Genomic DNA, 19,983 nt, shown 5'->3' with positions numbered 1-19,983 from the left:
TGTCATATTTGATCAATGTTTCTATATTTATCTCACTTAAGTGATTTACTTTATTTAGGGATAGGGACTAGAACTGCAATTTCATTGGTTTAGGGAACTCACAGGGAGGAATGTCTTCCTCCAGCGCAGGTGGACCCCTTCTTGGCAATCTAGAGTTAAGAGCTGCTTAGGCATTGAGAAATTAAGTGACTTGCAGGAGTCACACAGCAAGTATGGGTCAGATGGGAGACTTAAACCTCCATCTTTCTAGCTTTGAATTAGATCTCTAGCCTACCACACTCTCTCTTCCTTCATATTTAAACTAGGAAAATAGCCTTTAAAACAACACATAGAACCTTTTGAAGAGATATGCAGGTGTGCAAATGCTCCTTGAAGAACAGCCCATAACTGGATTAGGGGTTTTCTTTTTCTTAACCTCCATAAGATCAAAAATGTAATTAAATGACCATTTTTCGGCCAAGAAAGGAAGGAAGAGGAAGAAAGACAGAAAGAGAGAGAGAGAGAGAGAGAGAGAGAGAGAGAGAGAGAGAGAGAGAGAGAGAGAGAGAAAGGAAGGAAGGAAATAAACGTTATATCTTTATTTTTATAGAGATCACGCAGTACTGAAATGAACTGTTTATCAAATCAGCAACTCATCTCTTACTTATTCTTATAGAGTTACCTTGGGGCACTGAGAGGTTTAGTAACCTGCCCATGTTCTCCCAGCTCCTATGGGACAGAGACAGGATGAAGACCTTTTTGTCTCTGAAGCTAGTCTGCTTTGCACCCTGCCAGATTGCCTCTCCAAATGTCCTTAAGATATGCAAAGTCATAGAAAAGGGAGTCCCGGAATATCCTTGTCTGTGTGGTATTGCAGCGCTAGCAACACAAATATCCCACTGCCTCTCCTAACCAGAAACTTTCTTTCCTCTAACTCAAGGCCAAGTTCAGTAAAATACTACCAGGTGCTTGACTCTTCATGGAAAGGTCCTGAAAGTATTTCAGATTACAAAAGGATGCACCTAGGTACTTTTCACTCTGTTCCATTGTCTGCAATTACCAATTAAAGAAAACTTGAAATAAACTCTGAAAAATGGGAGAAAGATTAAGATGCTATTATCGTTAAGTATTCAGGTAATACTGACGACATCAATATGGATATTGAGAGAGGAAGGAGTTTTGCAAGGACCAAAGGTGATCATTTGTATGACCAGCACAAACGATTGCTCTTAATACAACATCATGTGCGGACTTGCGGGCTGTTGGGTTTGTGTAGCATAGTGAAAAGAGTGCTAGAACTGGAGTCAAGAGGACATGGGCTCAGATTCTGACTCTGCCCTCAAATCCTGACTGTGCCCTCTTGTACCTATGTGACCTAAGTAAAGTCACTTAACCAACTGCTGTTGACCTCTGTTCTGTAAAACGAAGAGATTGAGCTAGATGAGCTCTAAGGTCTCAGCTCTAAATCTGTGTGATCTGAGTTTTCCTTAAGGGTGGGTAAGGGGCAGCTAGGTGGTGCAGTGGATAGAGCACCAGTGCAGGAGTCAGGAGGACCTGAGTTCATCTCACTTCAGTCACTTGACACTCACTAGCTGTGTGACCTTGGGCAAGTCACTTAACCTCAATTGCTTCATCCTGGGTCATTTCCAGTCATCCTGATGAATATCTGGTCACTGGATTCAGATGGCTGTGGAGGAGAAGTGAGGCTGGTGACCTGCACAGCCCTCCCTCACTCAAAATAAAGTCAAGTGCAAGTCATGTCGTTATTTCTCTGATGACATGATCTTCTTCAGCAATGAAGGACGAACACACAAGGATGGATAAATAAGTCTAGGTAATATTCGCTGACATTATAAATAAGAAAAGGACTTTAACTCTATTTCCTCATTTTTTTATATACCTGCTTAAAGTACCCTTTTCAAAAATGCTAGTATTGCTAATAGTGACATCTTGGAGACACATTCCCTGTTGGTATTCTGGAATCTTTCCTTCTCAAAAGGCTGATACTTTCAACAGCAGGGCCAGGGCAGTTTGACAAAAATGTATATTACAGAATTTTAAATCCTTAGAAATGTACTTATAGTTAGACACACAGTTAATAACGATGATTGTATAAAAGCAGCTGGGAGCATGTGAAATAATAAAATGAATACAGAGACTGGATAACGAGAAACCTGGGTCTACAATTTTAAATAATAATATCAAGTATTTCTATTGCATTTTAAGATTTGCAAGGTGCTTTCCCTATAATATCACATTCAATCCAATTATTCTCACCACTTTACAAATGAGGAAACTGAGTCTCAGAGAGATTAAATGACTTGCCCAGAATCTCACAGTTGATGCTGGACTTTAATTCAGGTCTTCCTGACTCTAGGCACTGTTTCCTTCACTACCAAGCCAATCAGTCTCAACTCAGATAACTTGTAAAGTGTTTTAAATGCTACCTATTAATATTTTAAAGAAAAGCTTAGTTTCTTCATCTGTGAAATGGGGGAGGGGATGCACTAGATGACCTCCAGGGTCCCTTCCAGTTCCATGATCTTCTTGATGTAAGTAAATTATTTGCATGCTGCATGCTTTTAGTTTGGTTAATTTTTTTTATCTGATATAATTTCAAATCATGGTTGTCACTTGCTTTCTTCAGTGTTAATTCTTGTTGTATTTACTACCCAACCAGGTCACCCCTGTCTAGGTACTGCAAGTGGTATTTCAAAAGAGGTAAAGTTACAAAATGCATTGACAGAACCCTATAGAGGTAGCATAATGGACTTTAGGATTCATCTGTACAATTTAAGGCGCATGAAAAAAACTTACTTTATAAACACCTCTCCTCTCTGTAAGTGAAGCATTGATATGAGAAAATATTTGCCTCCCTAGGCAAAAGGTTGGTTAACTCATCTCATCTTCCTTCTTTTGTAATCTTGGCTGGTTCTAGACTAAGATCTAGATGAGTTCTAGACTAGGTCCTTGGTTCTGTTGTTGTTCCTTCTCTCCCAGGTATAAAACTACATATAGATGAAGAATAGTAAAGTGGATAGAGTCCTAAGCTTGTCATGGGGACACCTTGGGTTTTAATAGCATCTCTGATGGTTATTTGGACCTACCAGTGTGCCTCAGGCAATTCCTTAAAGGGAATTATTAAGGATTAATCTAAATCAAGGATTTCCCATAGAGGGGAGCTCACTTTTCTGAGGAAATGATAGGCCTTTCTCTTACTCATATGGAGAATGAATATTTGTGCCATCCTCATTCTGAAAGACATACAAAGGAGGGTCTATTTTTCTTGTCCAACCATGGCTTCAGATCTGGTAATGGGTAAACCTATAGTGACAGCTTGGTCCAGAATCTTTATAACCACTCTGGGCATCCTTTACAACACAATCCCAGACTTGGGGGTAGAGGGTACAAGATAATGTAGACAATGGCCTTTTTTTTTTCCATTTTATTTCCCCATGAAACCATTCTGTATCACTCCCAAGGCATAATAGCACATGAAACCAATTTTTGAAAGTCATCTATAGATTGAACATAACCATATCTGAAAATGTTTATTATCTGAATTTTTGTTTTTTATTCATTTGCTGGAAAAAAATGGATATAGGGCTAAAATTCTGTAATGTGTTTGCACTCATACACATGTGTACCTGCCTAGGGTGGCCAGAGAGGGGAATGCCTTAGATATTATAGTATTATATATTATAGTATCAATGATTCTGCTATCTGGTCTTTCCACTGAGCAATTAAAAATAATCAATTCCGCTCTCCCCTCCCCCAGGCCAGCTGTTGCTGCACTCTCCCATGTTATTATCTCTTACAGACAGAGAACCAGATGCAGGAGACAATCTTAGGACCTGAGAGTACCACTTACTTGTCTTTCTCGTCTTCATGCCCATCAGTGCAAACCTGCACCATGCAAAATGGAGACTAGCACCCAATATGCAAGATTTTTAAAAATTTGATGGTGTCAATTAAAATGTTGAAAGATTTTGTTTTGTTTAAAAAAAGCACGAGTCTTTCAAAATTTCCATTAGATTAACTTCTCAAAATGGTTTTTAATCTGTGTTTAGTTTGTAAATAATTGGCAAAATCAAAATCAGAAGTTCTATACTTTGGAGGGCTATGAAAAAACATGCTGCCATAGGTATGGATTAGTTCATCTCAAATTTAACTGGATAAAGCCACTTGACAATTCAATTCAAAAAACATTTATTTACATACCCCCTATGTACAAGGCATTGTGCTGGTTGCCGGGGATACAAAGACAAAAAAATTTTAATAGACCTTGCCCACAAGCAGTTTATATTCTCCTAGGAGATTCAACAAAATCAATCTAGTATTTATTAAACACAGTCTGTAGGTCAGGTACTCTCATAGGTACTGGTGATAGAAAGAAAAGAAAAAAAGAAGGAAGGAAGGAAGGAAGGAAGGAAGGAAGGAAGGAAGGAAGGAAGGAAGGAAGGAAGGAAGGAAGGAAGGAAGGAAGGAAGGAAGGAAGGAAGGAAGGAAAAGGAAAGAAAGAAAGAAGGAAGGAAGGAAGGAAAAGGAAAGAAAGAAAGACGGAAGGAAGGAAGGAAGGAAGGAAGGAAGGAAGGAAGGAAGAAAGAAAGAAAGAAAGAAAGAAAGAAAGAAAGAAAGAAAGAAAGAAAGAAAGAAAGAAAGAAAGAAAGAAAGAAAGAAAGAAAGAAAGTTTACATTCTCCTAGGCGATATATCAACCCATCTAATATTAAACACTAACTCAGGACCAGGCACTCTCCCAGGTGCTGGGGATAAAAGTACAGAGGATGAAACAATCCTAAAAATCATACCAAAAACTTGAGGAGGGAGAGAATACTACCACTAAGGGGATCAGGTAAAGGCTTGGGGTAGGGTGGGTGGTGGGTGGGTAGGGAGTCAAAAGTAACACCTGAGCTAAGCCTTGAAGGAAAAGGAGCAGAAATATAATGCCATGTGTATATTTTAATTAAAAGAAGACATCTAGCCAGTTACTAGGTGGCACCAATGGGAAAAAAAAATAGAAAAATCATCCAGAAACTCTTTATATAACATTTACAAGGTATGATGGTTATCATTGGTCTTTCAAAAGAACAATTAAATTATTAAACTAAACCATAGTGTCAAGCAACTCCAATAAAAATCCAGGTGCTTGGTGGATGTAACTTACCTTTGGGAGGCAAATCAAAACCAGCCAGTCCTTTGAAAATATCACTAGGTGTCAGCACCGGGTTATCTCTAAGAAATGTCAACAGGCAGGATGGGGAAACTCTGTGAAGAGCAATCATTAACTATTTCTAGAATTGTAGATTCAAAAAACAAGACTGGACAATATGTAAATGCTTTTGTCATGTGCATTTTAAAAGGAAGAGGAATTTCCACCAATAGTCATCCACTCCTATTCCTAATGTGAGTCAACTCTGTAAGCTGATTGAATTAACAGTGTGACAGTGCCAAATTTAGCCTCCTGACCTTTTAGTATTGCAAATAAAACCCTTGGCAAATTGTGTTTAGAAGTTGTCCCATAACTGCATGACATTAAAGACCATCTGACTCATGGAAATTTGGGAAATGATATGGTTAGTTTGCTGATAAAACCTTTCCCCCCTGCTTCTCTTCATCCTAAGAAACTTTTTCTATGAAAACAGGATATTTGTAATGTGGAAGATTTCATCTATACTTCCCTACATCTTTATCCCTGCATGGAATAAAAACTATCCAGGTAGCAAAAATAGTTTAGAAATAATAGAGGCTGTAGATAAATTTAAATTCACATAGTACTGCTTAAAATTAAAATAATGTGTCTCAAATTAAAATTTTGTAGGTTACTAATCCTTGATGTAACACCAGATAAAGTTTTCCACATCAAAAAAAGTTGTAAAATTATATATATATATATACATATATATGTATGTATATATATATACATATATATATACATGATGCCAAATGGTTTTGATCCAAGAAAATCTGCTTCTAACCCTAGCTCTGCTACAGAATGGTTTGTGTGACCCTGGAGGAGTCACTTGCTCTCTCAGTAAACTGGGTGTGGGGGTTTCTTCTAAGACTATGAGTTGCAGAGAAAGTACTGATCTGCACTGGTAGAGGGAGTTTCCTTGTCTGTGAGCTCTCTATCAGTGAAATTACAGGTCCATTCATTATATCTATATGAAGGGCTTACTCCTTGCCCTTGAAGTCAGAGAACTGTTGGCAACAGGATTCCAGTTATTTCTAGAATGAAAGTCCCAACGTTCATATAATTCTATCATCACAAAAGGGATTTTTGAATCAAAGTAAGGAAGATGTATCAGGAACTGACAAACTCCTAAAATGCGTACACAAAGAAATGAATGTGGTGAAAATGGGACATATAGGTAGAATTCTTGCAATGGAATATAAGAAAGATAAGAAAGGGTAGAAATGGTCAACCACCTAACTTTTCTGTGCCTCACTTTCCTAATTTGTAAAATGAGGGCATTAGAACAGATGACTTCTAAAGTTCTACCATTTCCAAATTCTCTGATCTAATGAACAGGTCATTTTGTAAACTGTGTCATCTAGTTTAAGGAATAGATTATAATCAATCTATTAAATAATTCAGAAAGTACTTTACAAAACCCTTCAAGAGCTATAGAAATTTATTATTATTTTTCAATGCACAGAAAGCCAAAAAAGTACCTACTGTGCCCAAAGCACTATAGAAAGATAAAAAAGATAGATAGATAAGTAGGTAGATAAAAAGCCCTCCCCATTTCTCTATGTGCCTTTGCACATCCCTAGTACACTCCCCCTAGGCACCTCCTCATCTTAGAATTCATCCTTTAAGGTTTAGTTCAATTCCTGCCTCCAACTTTTGCTTCTATGTCACTAGTGCCTAGGATGCTGTCTGACACATAGTAGGTGTTAAATAAATCCTTGTTGAATTGAATTGAATAAAGTTGATTGCATCAGAAGCCAAAAAAAAAATCAGTGCTACATATAATCATTTTTTTCTTTGGTACAATTTTTATATAATCTTTGTCTTATTTCTTATAGGTCTATACTGTATTCTTTCCAGTCTTGGCTCTATGCAGGTTTTCATAGTTTAATCAGATCACCCAGTGTGGCTTGAATAAAAACTTCTTCCCTATTCAACTCATTCTAAATTCCCTCTTCTCAACCTGAGCTTATCTTATTTTCCTCAGTTTGGGTTTTTCCCATTTATACAGTAATCTACCCCAGTAAATTCTTTGTTGGATTTACAGAAATTCCCGTCTTCTGGGATTTAACAAAGTGCAAGTGAAGAGTTCATCTCTTTTATTCAAACTGAGTGATTCAGAAGATAGGACCCCAGTCTAGCAGATTATTTCTTCTGCTAGGATGTACGTATGTATGGTGGTGTGTGGAGGAGGTGTGTGTGTGTGTTTGAAGGGAGAGAGTGACTTTTTAATAGCCCCACAGGGATGGACTGAAAACAGATGAGCTGATGCTTGCAAAGGACCTTCTCATCTGGTTGTTGGCGTCTCTGACAGATCTTCAATCAGGTGTTCTGTAACCACAATGATACATTACTGATTGAAAAAGAGGTTTGTCTTTATTAGTCCCCTTTTTGCCCTTCTTAATCAGTCATTCCCCTCCAAGTGTCTTGCAAGAATGATGAAATTCTTTGGAAGATGTATTTTCTTTTCCTACCCAGGACCTTGTCTTTTAAGGATTTGAATACTACTTGCTTTTTGATCATCTTTAATCAAAATTCTTCCTCTTCTCTATGTTTATAAATATCAATTCCAGGATCCCATTGATGAAATAGATTATTGTGTGTGGAGGGGGAGAAGGTTATACCTTAGGAACTGATTCCTTCTATATCCTAGAAACTTTATTTCATCCTTCATTCAGTTTCTTTAAACCTACCAATATTTTAATAATAATAGCTAGCATTTATAAAGTACTATGAGGTTTGAAAAGTGCCTTATAAATATTATCTTATTTTAGCCTCACAACCACTCTGGGAGGGAGAAAGCTATTAGTAAGGTGGCTATTACAAAGGACATACAAAGAACAAATTTTAAGAATTTTAACAAAGAAAAAATGTAATTATATATAGCACTACATTTTTTAGGGTTCTGAAAACTGAAGGTAGGATTTGATCTAAAACCTAAAGGGGTAAATTCCAAGATGAGGAGGTGCCTAGGGGGAGTATCCTAAGGATGAAGAATAGATTGTATAGAGGCACATAGAGAAATAGTGAGAACCTGATTAAAAAGGTAGAGATTATTTACCTATCCCTATTTTACAGATGAGGAAACTGAGGCAGAGATTAACTAATTTGCCCAGGACTACCCATTTAGTGTCTGAGATTGAATTCAAACTGAGATTTATCCTTAAGTCCCAAACTCTTTCCATTGTGCCTCATAACTTCCTGGGAATCTTTTGAGGAAAGCTTTTCAAAAGTAGCCAGCACGGGGACAGGGATTCTGTAACTAATGCAATAAAAATAGGTTAAGACAACCTACCTAAGCTCTGCAATTTACGACAATATTAGCATCTTGCCAATGGTCACAAGCCCAAGGTCAGTACCAATTAACAGGTTACTTTAAGAAAGTAGATTTTATTTCTTTTCTTTTCTGTACAGGCCAAAAAAGAGAGCAGGCTAGAAAAAAATAAATCTTACATTTATCAATTTTAAGATTCTCATCTTCAAAACTGCTTTAATGAGTCCTGCTCTTTATGAACTCATCTCATTAGGTTGGTGGGTCTATCATGTTTATTGGTGTAGGAGCTCCCTCTAGAGATGCAGAGCAGAACTTCACTCTCTCTCTTTCCTGGTCTCCTTCCCATTTCCCTTCTCTCTTCCCCAACTCTGCCCCAACCTGAGCAGACTGACTATGTGCATGAGTTTCTCTCACTGAAAAACTCATCAACTAGCAGCAACTCGAAGGATGAGCCTTTATGAAAACAGTCTTCAGACATGGGGTCTCTGGTCCCCTGCTAGCCCATGCTTAGAACCTTTCTTCTCTGCTAGGACCTACCTCAGTTTGGGGCTTTTACACAAATTTTGGAAACCCAGGATCACTTTGGTAGAGGATATAGAATATGAGCTATAGATGTCTATGTTTGTTCTTCAGGAAAGTAAATGAGAAAAATCAGAATTTAGAGACATCTCAATAAAGAAACCTTAAAATCAATTTTAAAAGCACATGGATATAAAATATAGTCAACTTTGAATGATTGCATTATTCTTGCCCATCCACGGAGAATAATACAAAACATTTCTAAATAGACTATACATATCAATAAAAGTGAAGTTCAAATAAAATTGAATTTCATAGGAAAGAAACGTTTTTATTCAGATATCACAATTCACAAATCAACTTTTAATTAAAGGACCTTTAAACATTGTTCTTCCTGTCCACACAATTATGACCAAGTATCCTAAACTGAAATAAATCCTATTTTCTCAATTATTTGTTGCTCTTCACTATACAAAAAGGGGTTTCTTCTGCATATATAGCCTCATATTTTTTTCTAATATTCTCAGTTCCTGGCCATTTGTAAATAAAATAAGCACATTTTTTTATCTTCCTCTCTTACCTCCTAGGGGCCTTTTCACCTTTACACATCACCACCATTTTTCCAATGATCCTTCAAAATTTCATCCACTATAGGCTACATGTATTTATAAGGGTACTAATAATTAAAAAATAATATCCTCTGTCCTCACCTGAAAATTTATATTCCCAAAACAATGTTCCTTATCATAAGAAAATAGTATTCCTAATGTAGGGATTCTTAACCTGGGGTCAATAAACTTTTAAAAATATATATTTGGATGATTATATTTCAATGTCATTGATTGATTTCCTTTGTAATCTTTTTTATTTATATTATGTATTTAAAAAACATTATTCTGAGAAGGGAACTGTGATGCTAAAAATATTAAGAAATCCTATAATCTGGTCAATGACTTACGCTTAATGTCTGGTTCTCTCCCATATAAAATTCTTTTAAAGTATTAGACTTTTCTCTTTGGGGAGTTGCAAATAACAGATCTCTTAAGAGTTTGGTGATTCCTATTGTGAACAAATTATTTACTTGAACAATATTCAAACGTCTACTCAGTTTAACCTTGTCAGATTTATGATACAGGTTAATTTGCTAATGACTGGCTAATTTTATCCCAGCTAGTAGAAAATAGGTAAGCACTCAGTTCAGACTTCAGGAGACATCTTGTGGCTGGTATTGCTCCAGGATCATGACCAAGAGTAGTTTCTGCTCTGTGAGATGGTAGTGAACAGAAAGCACTGACCAGTAAGAAAGTTTCCATTTTGAATTCCTCCTGCTCTCAGCTTCTGGAGTTAGGCACTTGTCGGTCCCTCATATCTGTAAGCCTTGTAAAGGCCAACACGTTGGCCACAGTACAACACGCTGATTGATTCCAGTTCCTTTAACATCAGGTCCTCCTCATAAGGTGATGTTCAAAAATATTCTCCATTTTCTAGAGCTGAAGAAACCTTGGCAGACCTGGAGAGCTGGAACACTGGACTGTTATTAAAGGCCTAACAGGAAGAGGAATCAACATAAGGGTTAAAAGTACATTAAAAAAAAAAAAAGAAATATTTGTAGACACAGATTGCATACATAAAAAAATGGAGATGGAGACCTTAAAAAGCAGAAGGGTGGTCCTGGCTAAAAAAGGAAGAGAAGGTAAAAAGATGGTATAACATGAAGGATGCTGTGGGGAGGTAGGAAGAAAGACATCTCTACCAGAATTAGAAATGGAAACTAGGACTTTCAGAGTGAAGATGTATGGAAAATGGAAAACAAAATGGTTTCTACCTTGGGCAAGTTTTATATTCCTGGTGAATGAAGTAAGATGTAACTTTCTTGAGGGAAGGAGTTGTCTTGATTTTGTCTTTGTGACCCTAACACTTGATGGTGCCTTTGGTCCAGATCTGGTAATTCACGAGCATAAAGTAAGAATGAAGTGAAAACTCCCTACACCAATACAGATTAGCAGCTGATTTAGAGTTTATAGTCTCACACTTGCCTGGAATGCAGAGATTAAGTGATTTCAGTCCATTGTCCCTCATTATATGTCAGAGGTCTTAATTCAAAGTACTGAATACTACCATTCTCCAACTAACTCGAGCTGGCAAAAAATGGCACTCAGCCAGACCTTTAAAAACATACAGAAAGTTCTCATCAGTTTTAAAGGAGGCTTCTGCAGTTGGGACCTCCCATCAATTTCAGAACTTCAGGGGTTAATCTTTTTATAACAGCTGTTCTTGAAACTCAAAACCAAGCTGATCCAGGTAGTTGCAACGAAAATACCACCACCACCACCACTCCCCCCCAAGTAATAACCAACTTTGCTGACCAGAAATCTGCCATTACCCTAACCTCCAGCAAGAAGAATCTGACCCTTAAGCAACATTTTAATTTACCTAAAGGAACACAAACCCTCCCTAATGGGAAGCTCCCAGTAATATTCAATGAGAGGTCCTCCTCTTGATGATAATAGACCAGAGAAGTGCTGACAAGCTTCAACCACACTATAGCTGACCACTCCCAAGCTCTGTATCTCCTAAAATAGCCCTTGTGATAGACCCAGTAAGAAACAGATCCTTCTTTCCCTTTGCCCTAAGAAAGCTAAAGGACTCTCCAAGGGGAGTGGCCACTTCCTTCTGATACTTGATCCTGACTGTGAGGTCACAGCTTCCCCACAAATAAGAAGCCTTGTGAGAGGGAGGACTCCACTCAGGGACAGGAGCAGCCCTCAGCTCACATCTCCAGCTTCTCAACATCTCCATCATGGTGGGTCTGACCAAGAAATCATTTATCAGTCCCTATTGGACTGCTGAGAGGACAGGGAAGGAAGTCAGGCAAGAAAGTTGAGGTTAGGTTGGGGTGGTTGGGTGAAGGAGCGGTTGATGAGTCAGGAGCGGGTGGGGAGAAAGTGCCAAGTATGTCAGATTTCTTTGTGCCTCTTGAGGCTAAGTTAGTGAGAAAGGGAGCTTTTTAATTGTCTTGAGTTGTTTCATCCAACCATATTATACTTGAGTTAGTCCAATAGTCACAGGACAAATGATTAAATGATTTGCCAGGCAGGATGATGGCCATTTGTATCTGAAATTAGAAGTCAAGAGCAGCTCTCACTAGAAAACTATCTATCTTAAAATCTGATCCTATGATAAAAATACTTACCATTTGAATAAGTGCCTTTAATACATTAGATTTATTGTCTGTCTTAATAGAAAATGCCTAGTTAAGCAATGATAATGCCTCAAAACATCTTCTTAATGCTGAATGTCTAGGGCAAAACCTTTACTGAGCTCTGAAATACTTTGTTATTCTAGGGAGCATTTATTTCAGCATTTGATTAAGCAGTAATTCACTATTTGAGTTCTGGATACCATTTCCCCTCAGTCATCTGTCTTGAAATTCCTAGATTTAAAGGTTACCCCCCACCCTTACCCCCAAGGTAGTACTTCTTAGGCCACAGTAACCTGCCTCAATGCAGACTACATTCAGGACCTCATGTGTTTGGGAGACAAAATCAGAGAGCACTCTTGATTCTGTCAATGCATTTTCAACAGTTATTAGCTGTATCTTTTTTTTCTTCCTCTCTTCACTGCAGTCCTTCACTGCTGACCAGATTGCTGGTAAGTGCAACAAAACCCATTTCTCTAGGACTTGGAGGTGAGACGTTATCGTTTCACCCAAGTGCTAGACCTTCACTAACGTTCAAGGCATTTTGCTTCATGCTGTTCTATTAATATCTATGCTACATGGGAAATCCAAAGAGTGGGCTCATTCAGGAGCCTACTCTAAAGATAGACTCATGGAATCAGCTAGATCCACAGAAATATCAGGAACCTGTTTGGTTAAATAGTTCTTTGTGGTTAATGTCTTTCTAACAGATCGAGTTTTCTAAAGAGCAACAGGATGGTAAGTTAAATCAGATTGTTGTTACTATGGGTGCCCTCCTCAAAAAGGCTTGTGGAAAAACTGACTGTCAGGAAGAGTTAATCTCTCCCTAATTATCTCCTTTAGCCTTGCCTACCATAATAGGTAGACTGTGCTGAAGTCTTCTCTAAATATAAACATTTAACAAGAGTGAGTCTTAGACTTGTGAGCAGCAGCCAAAAGGTCTTTAGGTGGACAAAAGGGATAGATACCTCATGTAATGATTGGTTTTTGTAAATTAAAGTCAGTTGTCTACAGTATCTATTCAACCAAAATTATTTTGTCACTCGGTTAGTTAACCTGATCATCTAAGACCCCAAAAGAATTTTTAGGGGACCTAATTTATTCAGTTTGACTACCTAAGTGACTCAGAGAAATAGAACCAGTGTCTTATCACTACTTCCCTTTTCACCTTGTAATAATCACTTCCATGCCTGGGCTTTGAAAGAAAAGGAGTCAAGTTGTATTGTTTGTTTATGTAAAAAGGCAGCATACTTTTTATCATACCATGCTTTATATTAAATTAATGGCCATGACTTTCATATAAACAGAGACTGGCTAAAATATTCCAGATTCAATTTAATGAATGTTAAGAAAGTGTTCGTTGTATTCCATACATACAGGACTTGATTCTTTCAGAACAGAGAGAATAAGAGTTTCCAAGGTCTTCCTTTTTTGGTTCAACAGATTCATCTCTTGCCTTTCTCTAGAAATTTGTCTTTTTTTCTTTTCTTAGAAGAATTGTATCCAACAGGAATATTAATAATCCTGGTGTACTCCTGCTTATACAAGGACATACTATTCCTTGACAGTTTTTTTGTTGTCATTGTAGTATTTTCAAGAAACTATGATAATGACATCGTTATCATAGAAACCCAATGAACTGAAAGGGAGACACTTGTAAGACTGATAATATCCTACCTTATGTGTTAAATTAGAATGACTAGTCATACTGCTTAATTATTAAAACTAAATCACTTATTCAGTTACTAGCCTCAAATCTGCGTCTGAAAAATGTTGATGTTTTCATCAATTCTGACAGAGTAATGAACATCCCTGGAAAAGTTACAAGTGAATTTACTAGATGACCATAGCTGATGGCCTCATCAAGAAGACATATCAAATAGTCTGATATACAAGCTAACTAGAATTTTAGAATAATGTAGAAACCATATCCGATGTTGTAAAAAAAACAAAATCACTGGGAGATTCCACTTCCTTTCTCTTCCTCTCTCAATGAAAATTTCACTTTACTTTCTTAAGACATTTCAATTGAGGGCACAGCATGGTCATACTATACTCCTTTCTCCTCTGTGGTCTTCTGCAGTATCTAACTTGAAATCTAATTATGACTGTTATACCATTATAGGGCTAAACAGTGAAGCAATTAAAACCTGTTTAGGAAAAAAAGGACTGGTTTGGTGTGCATTAAGTCACCTAACTTTACCTAATAACTTGTTTTAAATTTAGAAAAAAAAGAAAGACATTGTTTAAAGGGTCATTTTTTTTCCTCTCCTGTCAAGAGGTACAAACTTAAAAATCTTAAATTCTGAGAAAACTATATATTTCTTTTGGTGTAGTTTAGTTTTGAATGTATCAAGATTGAGCACTGAAGCCTCTGAAAAAATATAACTAGAAAATATGCAATATTTACAAGATCTGAAGACATTCTGGTTCTTCTGAGGAGGTCCTAGATTCTTAGAGAGACTAAGCATTGCTTAAGAAGATTTCCAATTAAAGCAAGTTTTTTTGTTTCATTTTGTTTTTATCCAAGAAGGAAACTGATCAGGGAGAGCCTGTTTTTGGTCTCAGCATTTAAAGCAGAGGGTTAGGCTTGAAGCTATCCTATTACAGTCCACAAAACTCTCTTCCTGCATCAGCAGTTTGACTACGGTGATAGTGAACCTCCTAAGCAAACTGTCTATGGAGGACTAGAGCCAGAACCAGAAGACTCCAATTTCATATGTCCATTAAGGAAGATGAAAGACAACATGATAATGACTCATGACTTGTGGATCATCTATCAGCACTTATAGTGTGTTCTCACAGAATTGATCAAGGAAATGTTGCTTCCTTTATTACAAATGCCACACAGTGCAGTCTACTTTAAAACTGAAGAATTCTATTAAAAGAGTAAAAACTCTCTTAGCCATTGACCAGTGAATGGTTCTAAACTAATGATCTACCAGGGGCTTTTAGCTTGACAAGGAATGATTGGAGGGACCACAGAGTTTTCTAAAACACTGGTCCAGATAGAGTTGAATTTCAGTTTAAAGGATGGTATTCACACCCTTCAGAAATGTATTTTTTATGGTGACATTCATGTATGCCCCCCCCAAAATGCTTCCTGTTCTTTTCTCCCATACCCACCATCCCCCAAAAAGCACAGATGTGTTCCTGAACTGTGCCTTTTATGACGACCTCCTACAATCCCCTCTTCACATAACTATGGATCTGGCTTTACCTTATACAACTCATTCCTTTGTCCAGTCAATGCCACATTCAAGCTCACTTCCTCTAGAGATTGGCAGTTAAAATTATGAATAGAGCTGCATATGAAATCAAGTGATAATGCTGAGGGGAATAGCAGCTGTGAGCACCATGATTCATAGAGCACAGGGCCTATAGTCAGGAGAATTTAATTCAAATCTAGCCTCAGATATTTGCTAGTTATGTGACCCTGGACAAGTCATTTGATCTCTCTGCCTCAGTTTCCTCAACTGTAAAATGGGGGTAATAATAGCACCTACCTCCCAGGGTTATTGTGAGGATCAAATGAGATAACATGTGTAAAGCACTTAGCCCAATATCTGGCACATAGTAGGTGCTATATAAGTGTTATTTTGATGATGATGATGATGATGATGATATAACTTAGAATACTTGAGATGTACATCTGATACTGGATATTCCAGTAAACATTTCTATATGATAAAAGGAAAAAATGCAGTGGAAAAAAAACAAAAATAATCTATTTAGTTTTCCAATTAGTTTACATTTCGCCCTGGGGCAGGCAATCTAAATCACTTTGGCTTGGATACTTTGACCTGGGAATTTATAACCCTGAGTTTATCACTTGCCTTCAGGAAAACTATTATCTTATTGGGATTTAATCAGCAAAAAATGGAGTCCTGGACCTCAAGAAAGGAGTTTCCCTAATTCCCATAGATTTATCATGAAAATTTTTACTTAGTTTTTATATAATTAAAATCATTCAAAAGGACGGAAGGAAGGAAGGAGATGAAGGACGGGAGGACAGAAGGAAGGAAGGAGAAAGAAACCCTTAACCATTAGTAATAGTGAAATGAGTCCCAGGTTTCCTAAGGTCACCTGTGATAATGGTTCACTGTTATATAGCACTTTGCTGTTAACAAAAGCACTTGCCTTAGAGTAACTTTGTAAGGTTGGTGATTAAAATACTATTATGCCTTTATAATATCCATTTTACAGAAGTAGAAACTGACACTTAGTGAAATGGTTTGTCTTAGTCTTACAGACTGTAAATGGCAGAACCAGAAGAGGAGTCCATTGCTCTTTAGGGGAAACCAACTGATAACTGTTCATCAAAGAAGCAGAGATAGATTAAATGAACAAAAAAGAAATAAATATGGCATGAATTGCCTTTTGATGAAATAGATAAAGGGGATTTATGAAGAGAGGTTGAAAAAGCAGCGATGACAATGATGAGGCAAGTAGGAATATAATGAGGACAGTGAAGGTATTTGTTACTTGGAGAAAAGTATTATCTAAGAAAAGGAGACCTAGAATTGTTTTAAATATTAAAACTGTCAGTCGAGAGTAGCCCTGGCAAGAAACACATATAGGTCATTGTTAACGGATAGATGTGTGGTAGGAAAGAATCCCTGAATAACCTGCCTTCTCTCTTCCTACAGACTTCAAGGAGGCATTCCTCCTCTTTGACAGAACTGGTGAAAATAAGATCACATTAAGCCAAGTTGGTGATGTCCTGCGTGCTCTAGGTACCAACCCCACCAATGCAGAGGTCAAGAAAGTTCTGGGAAACCCCAGCAATGAAGGTAGGTAATGAAAGCAAGGTCTCCTAGAAATTGAGAATGTACATTCAGCCTGGGTCAGGTTCCATAGTCTAGGCATCAACTCTGAGAATAATTGACTTACTTATACTGTAGTTTCTCCATTGATGTAGTAAAGTGGGCATAAGTGACATGGGGAGTTGGTAGACCTATGATTTGATCAAAGTAGAGAATTACACGTATAAAAATTCCTAGCCATAACACAGAACAGCAACATTTATAACTATCTTACCAGCCTAAGGCACTGAGAGGTTAAGTTACTTGCTCATGGTCATCCAGCTAGTGTGTACCGGAGGCAGGACTGGAACCCAGCTCATTCTAACTCAAATGCCAGTTCTTTCTCCCTCCAACATCATGCCACGTCTTCTTGGAAAATACAAAAATGGTTTTGGTAACTCATGCAGAGATTTTTTTTTTAATATCCAATAGCACTCTTAATATATTACTTCTTTAGCAACCTCCAAAAAATCTGTGACTATAAAGAAGACTAGAGGAGGTCAGACTTAATAAAAATATCTGCCATTTGTAGAAGGTCCCAATGGACTTTGAAATCTGAAATCTGTATCATTTTTGTAATTTATAGGTGAAATGTAAAAATCAGTTGAGATGTTTGTTTTGCAAAATTCAGACCCATTTATTGAGAAATCAGTCACTCTATATTACTATTTAGCCATTAGCATAGAGGAGCCATCTAGGGCAGCTAGGTGTGCTTCAGTTTTCTCATATGTGAAATGAACTGGAGAAGGAAGCAGCAGATTACTTCAGTGTAAAGCACTTTACAAACTGTTACATAAATGCTAACTATTATTATGAATTTTGTCATTTTTCAGTCATTTTTTAGTTGTGTCTGACTCTTCCTGACCCTGTTTGGGATTTTCTTGGCAAAAATACTGGAGTGATTTGCCATTTCCTTCTCCAGCTCACTTTTATAGAAATTGAGGCAAATAAGCTGAAATGACTTGCCGAGGGTCGCACAACTAGTAAGTGTCTGAAGTCAGATTTGAACTCAGAAAATGAGTCTTCCTGACCCCAGGCCCTGTACTCTATCCACTGCCCCACTCAGCTGCCCCAATAAAGCTCTTTACAAACCTTTAAGGGTTATATCAATACAAGTCATTATTACAAATTCTAGCTACTAAATTGCCATTAGAATGATATTCAGACTTTCTCTCTCTTCTTACCCCCCACTTCCCCAGGTTAAATCTTATCAAGTTAATCATGCTAAAAGTATCAAGAGCATGAGATAAGGTGAGAGAGCAGTGGGCAAAATCTTGTTTTTAAAATGTCTTTTTTTCTAATTAAACATCCATCTTTGACCAAGGAATGATTAGATTAATGTAGTTCATTCCTTCAGCATTCAAAACTCAATCTGTTTTAATCTTTGCTCTCCAATTTAATTTCCATCCTATGAGAGCACTCTGGAGGAGGGAAAATGTGGTTTACCTGTACAGATAATTTCCTTCCTCTGTATATAAATGACTATACCCTTTTAATATTTTGTCATTGGGTGAATACTCAAAGTCTGGTGGGGATCATAGATTACTAAAAGATGCCAAAGAAAGCTCTCTCATCTACAGGGTTTTGGATTTCAAGAATTAAGACCAGACTTATTTATATCACACTTAGATTTAAAGCTAGCAAGAACCTTAGAGGTCACTTAATTCAACCCTCTCATTAATAGGTGAGAAACAGAAGCCAGAGAGGTAGTGATTTACCTAAAAGGGGGTAGATGACAGAACTAGAATTTGAACTCAGACCCAGTATTCTCCTCCCACTGTACCACACTGCCTTTCAATCTCCTAACACCTTCCTTCTATACTTTTTCCTTCAGTACCTTTAAAAACAAAGCATTTAGCACAGCAAGCTGGCATATAGTATGGATTTAACAAACAACATCATTAAAAAAAATTCCCGTGACAAATTCAGTCTGTTCCAATCTTGTTTTTGAAGTATTACGTGTCCGTTGCATCTCAGCAGACTTTTATATTGCTTCCTCATCTAAAAATACTCTCCTATTTAAAAGTTTTATCAGCTTAAATATAGAAGAAATAAATATTGTTTGGGGGAGGGAGGGTGTGATTCAGGTCCCTTATCTACAAACTTGAACTGCTATTATGGACAGCATAATAGAACAGGATCATCTTGTGCCCCCAGAATTCTAAAACATTGAGCTGAATAGCTGAGAGACTTGGAAGGTTCATATATCTCAAAATGGTGACATTTCTTTCAGAGTTGAATGCCAAAAAAATTGAGTTTGAGCAGTTCCTGCCCATGATGCAGGCCATTTCCAACAACAAGGACCAGGGAACTTATGAAGACTTCGTTGAGGGGCTGCGTGTCTTTGACAAAGAGGGCAACGGCACGGTCATGGGTGCTGAACTTCGCCATGTGCTCGCTACCCTGGGTAAGTATTCCTGATTTCCTGAGGCCATCAGAAAGGATACGAAGAAGAAAGAGGGAAATTGGTTAAGAGAGACTTGAGCAGTGCAAGAAAGGAGATCTTCCAAAGTACAACTGATAATAGCAACAGGGGGAAAAAGTCACTGAGAACTTTGACCCATCAGTCTCAAAATTTCTTTTTAGGATGTTAGAACTTGGTTAAAAGAATCTACTCCTAAAAGATCATCCTGGAATGAATAAAGAATAACTCTTAGAAGACAGAAGAATAGAATTTTAATCATCTTGAATCATAAGAACATAAATACATTATGGTATTTATTTAAATATTCAAAAAATATTTATGTTTCCTTGCCCCTAAAAATTAGAATGGGTAAAGGGAGGTACATGAAGTTTCTAGATAAGTAATCTCATCAGTATCAGGGAAATCTCAGAGTGGAAAATCCTTCCACTGATCTACATTAGATAGTTCCCTGTAACTTAGGGAATTGTCTGGGACCTTGAGGGGTTAAAAGACTTGACCACAGTCATTTAACAAGATTTGTCAAAGGTAGAACTTGAACCTAGGTCTTCCTAACTCCTAGAGCAGCCCTTTATCCACTAAGCCATTTACA

General features: G+C 37.3%; 1 protein-coding gene and 1 long non-coding RNA gene across 4 annotated transcripts in view; one reads left to right on the top strand and one right to left on the bottom strand.

Moving 5' to 3' along the window:
• MYL1 (myosin light chain 1) overlaps window positions 1-19,983 on the top strand; it is a 30,901-nt gene that overhangs the window by 2,741 nt on the left and 8,177 nt on the right. Inside the window, exons 1-4 of one of the 3 annotated variants that reach the window (XM_072617468.1) lie at window positions 11,677-11,768; window positions 12,592-12,616; window positions 16,814-16,957; window positions 19,203-19,376. In XM_072617468.1, coding sequence (XP_072473569.1) covers window positions 11,766-11,768; window positions 12,592-12,616; window positions 16,814-16,957; window positions 19,203-19,376 — 346 coding nt within the window. In that variant the 5' untranslated portion in view covers window positions 11,677-11,765. Of the gene's footprint in view, window positions 1-11,676; window positions 11,769-12,591; window positions 12,617-12,874; window positions 12,903-16,813; window positions 16,958-19,202; window positions 19,377-19,983 lie in introns of those variants that run through there. The other 2 variants (XM_072617467.1, XM_072617466.1) reach the window with 2 other exon arrangements.
• LOC140509690 (uncharacterized) lies at window positions 9,276-11,644 on the bottom strand. Its single transcript, XR_011968881.1, has 4 exons — window positions 11,399-11,644; window positions 11,002-11,130; window positions 10,791-10,906; window positions 9,276-10,510 (listed from the first exon to the last, which is right to left on the bottom strand). It is a non-coding gene; the product is annotated as an uncharacterized lncRNA (long non-coding RNA).

The sequence above is a fragment of the Notamacropus eugenii genome, chromosome 6 (genome assembly GCF_028372415.1).
Source record: "Notamacropus eugenii isolate mMacEug1 chromosome 6, mMacEug1.pri_v2, whole genome shotgun sequence".
In the NCBI taxonomy this organism is placed as follows: Eukaryota; Metazoa; Chordata; class Mammalia; order Diprotodontia; family Macropodidae; genus Notamacropus; species Notamacropus eugenii.
This window is presented reverse-complemented; position numbering and strand designations above follow the sequence as displayed.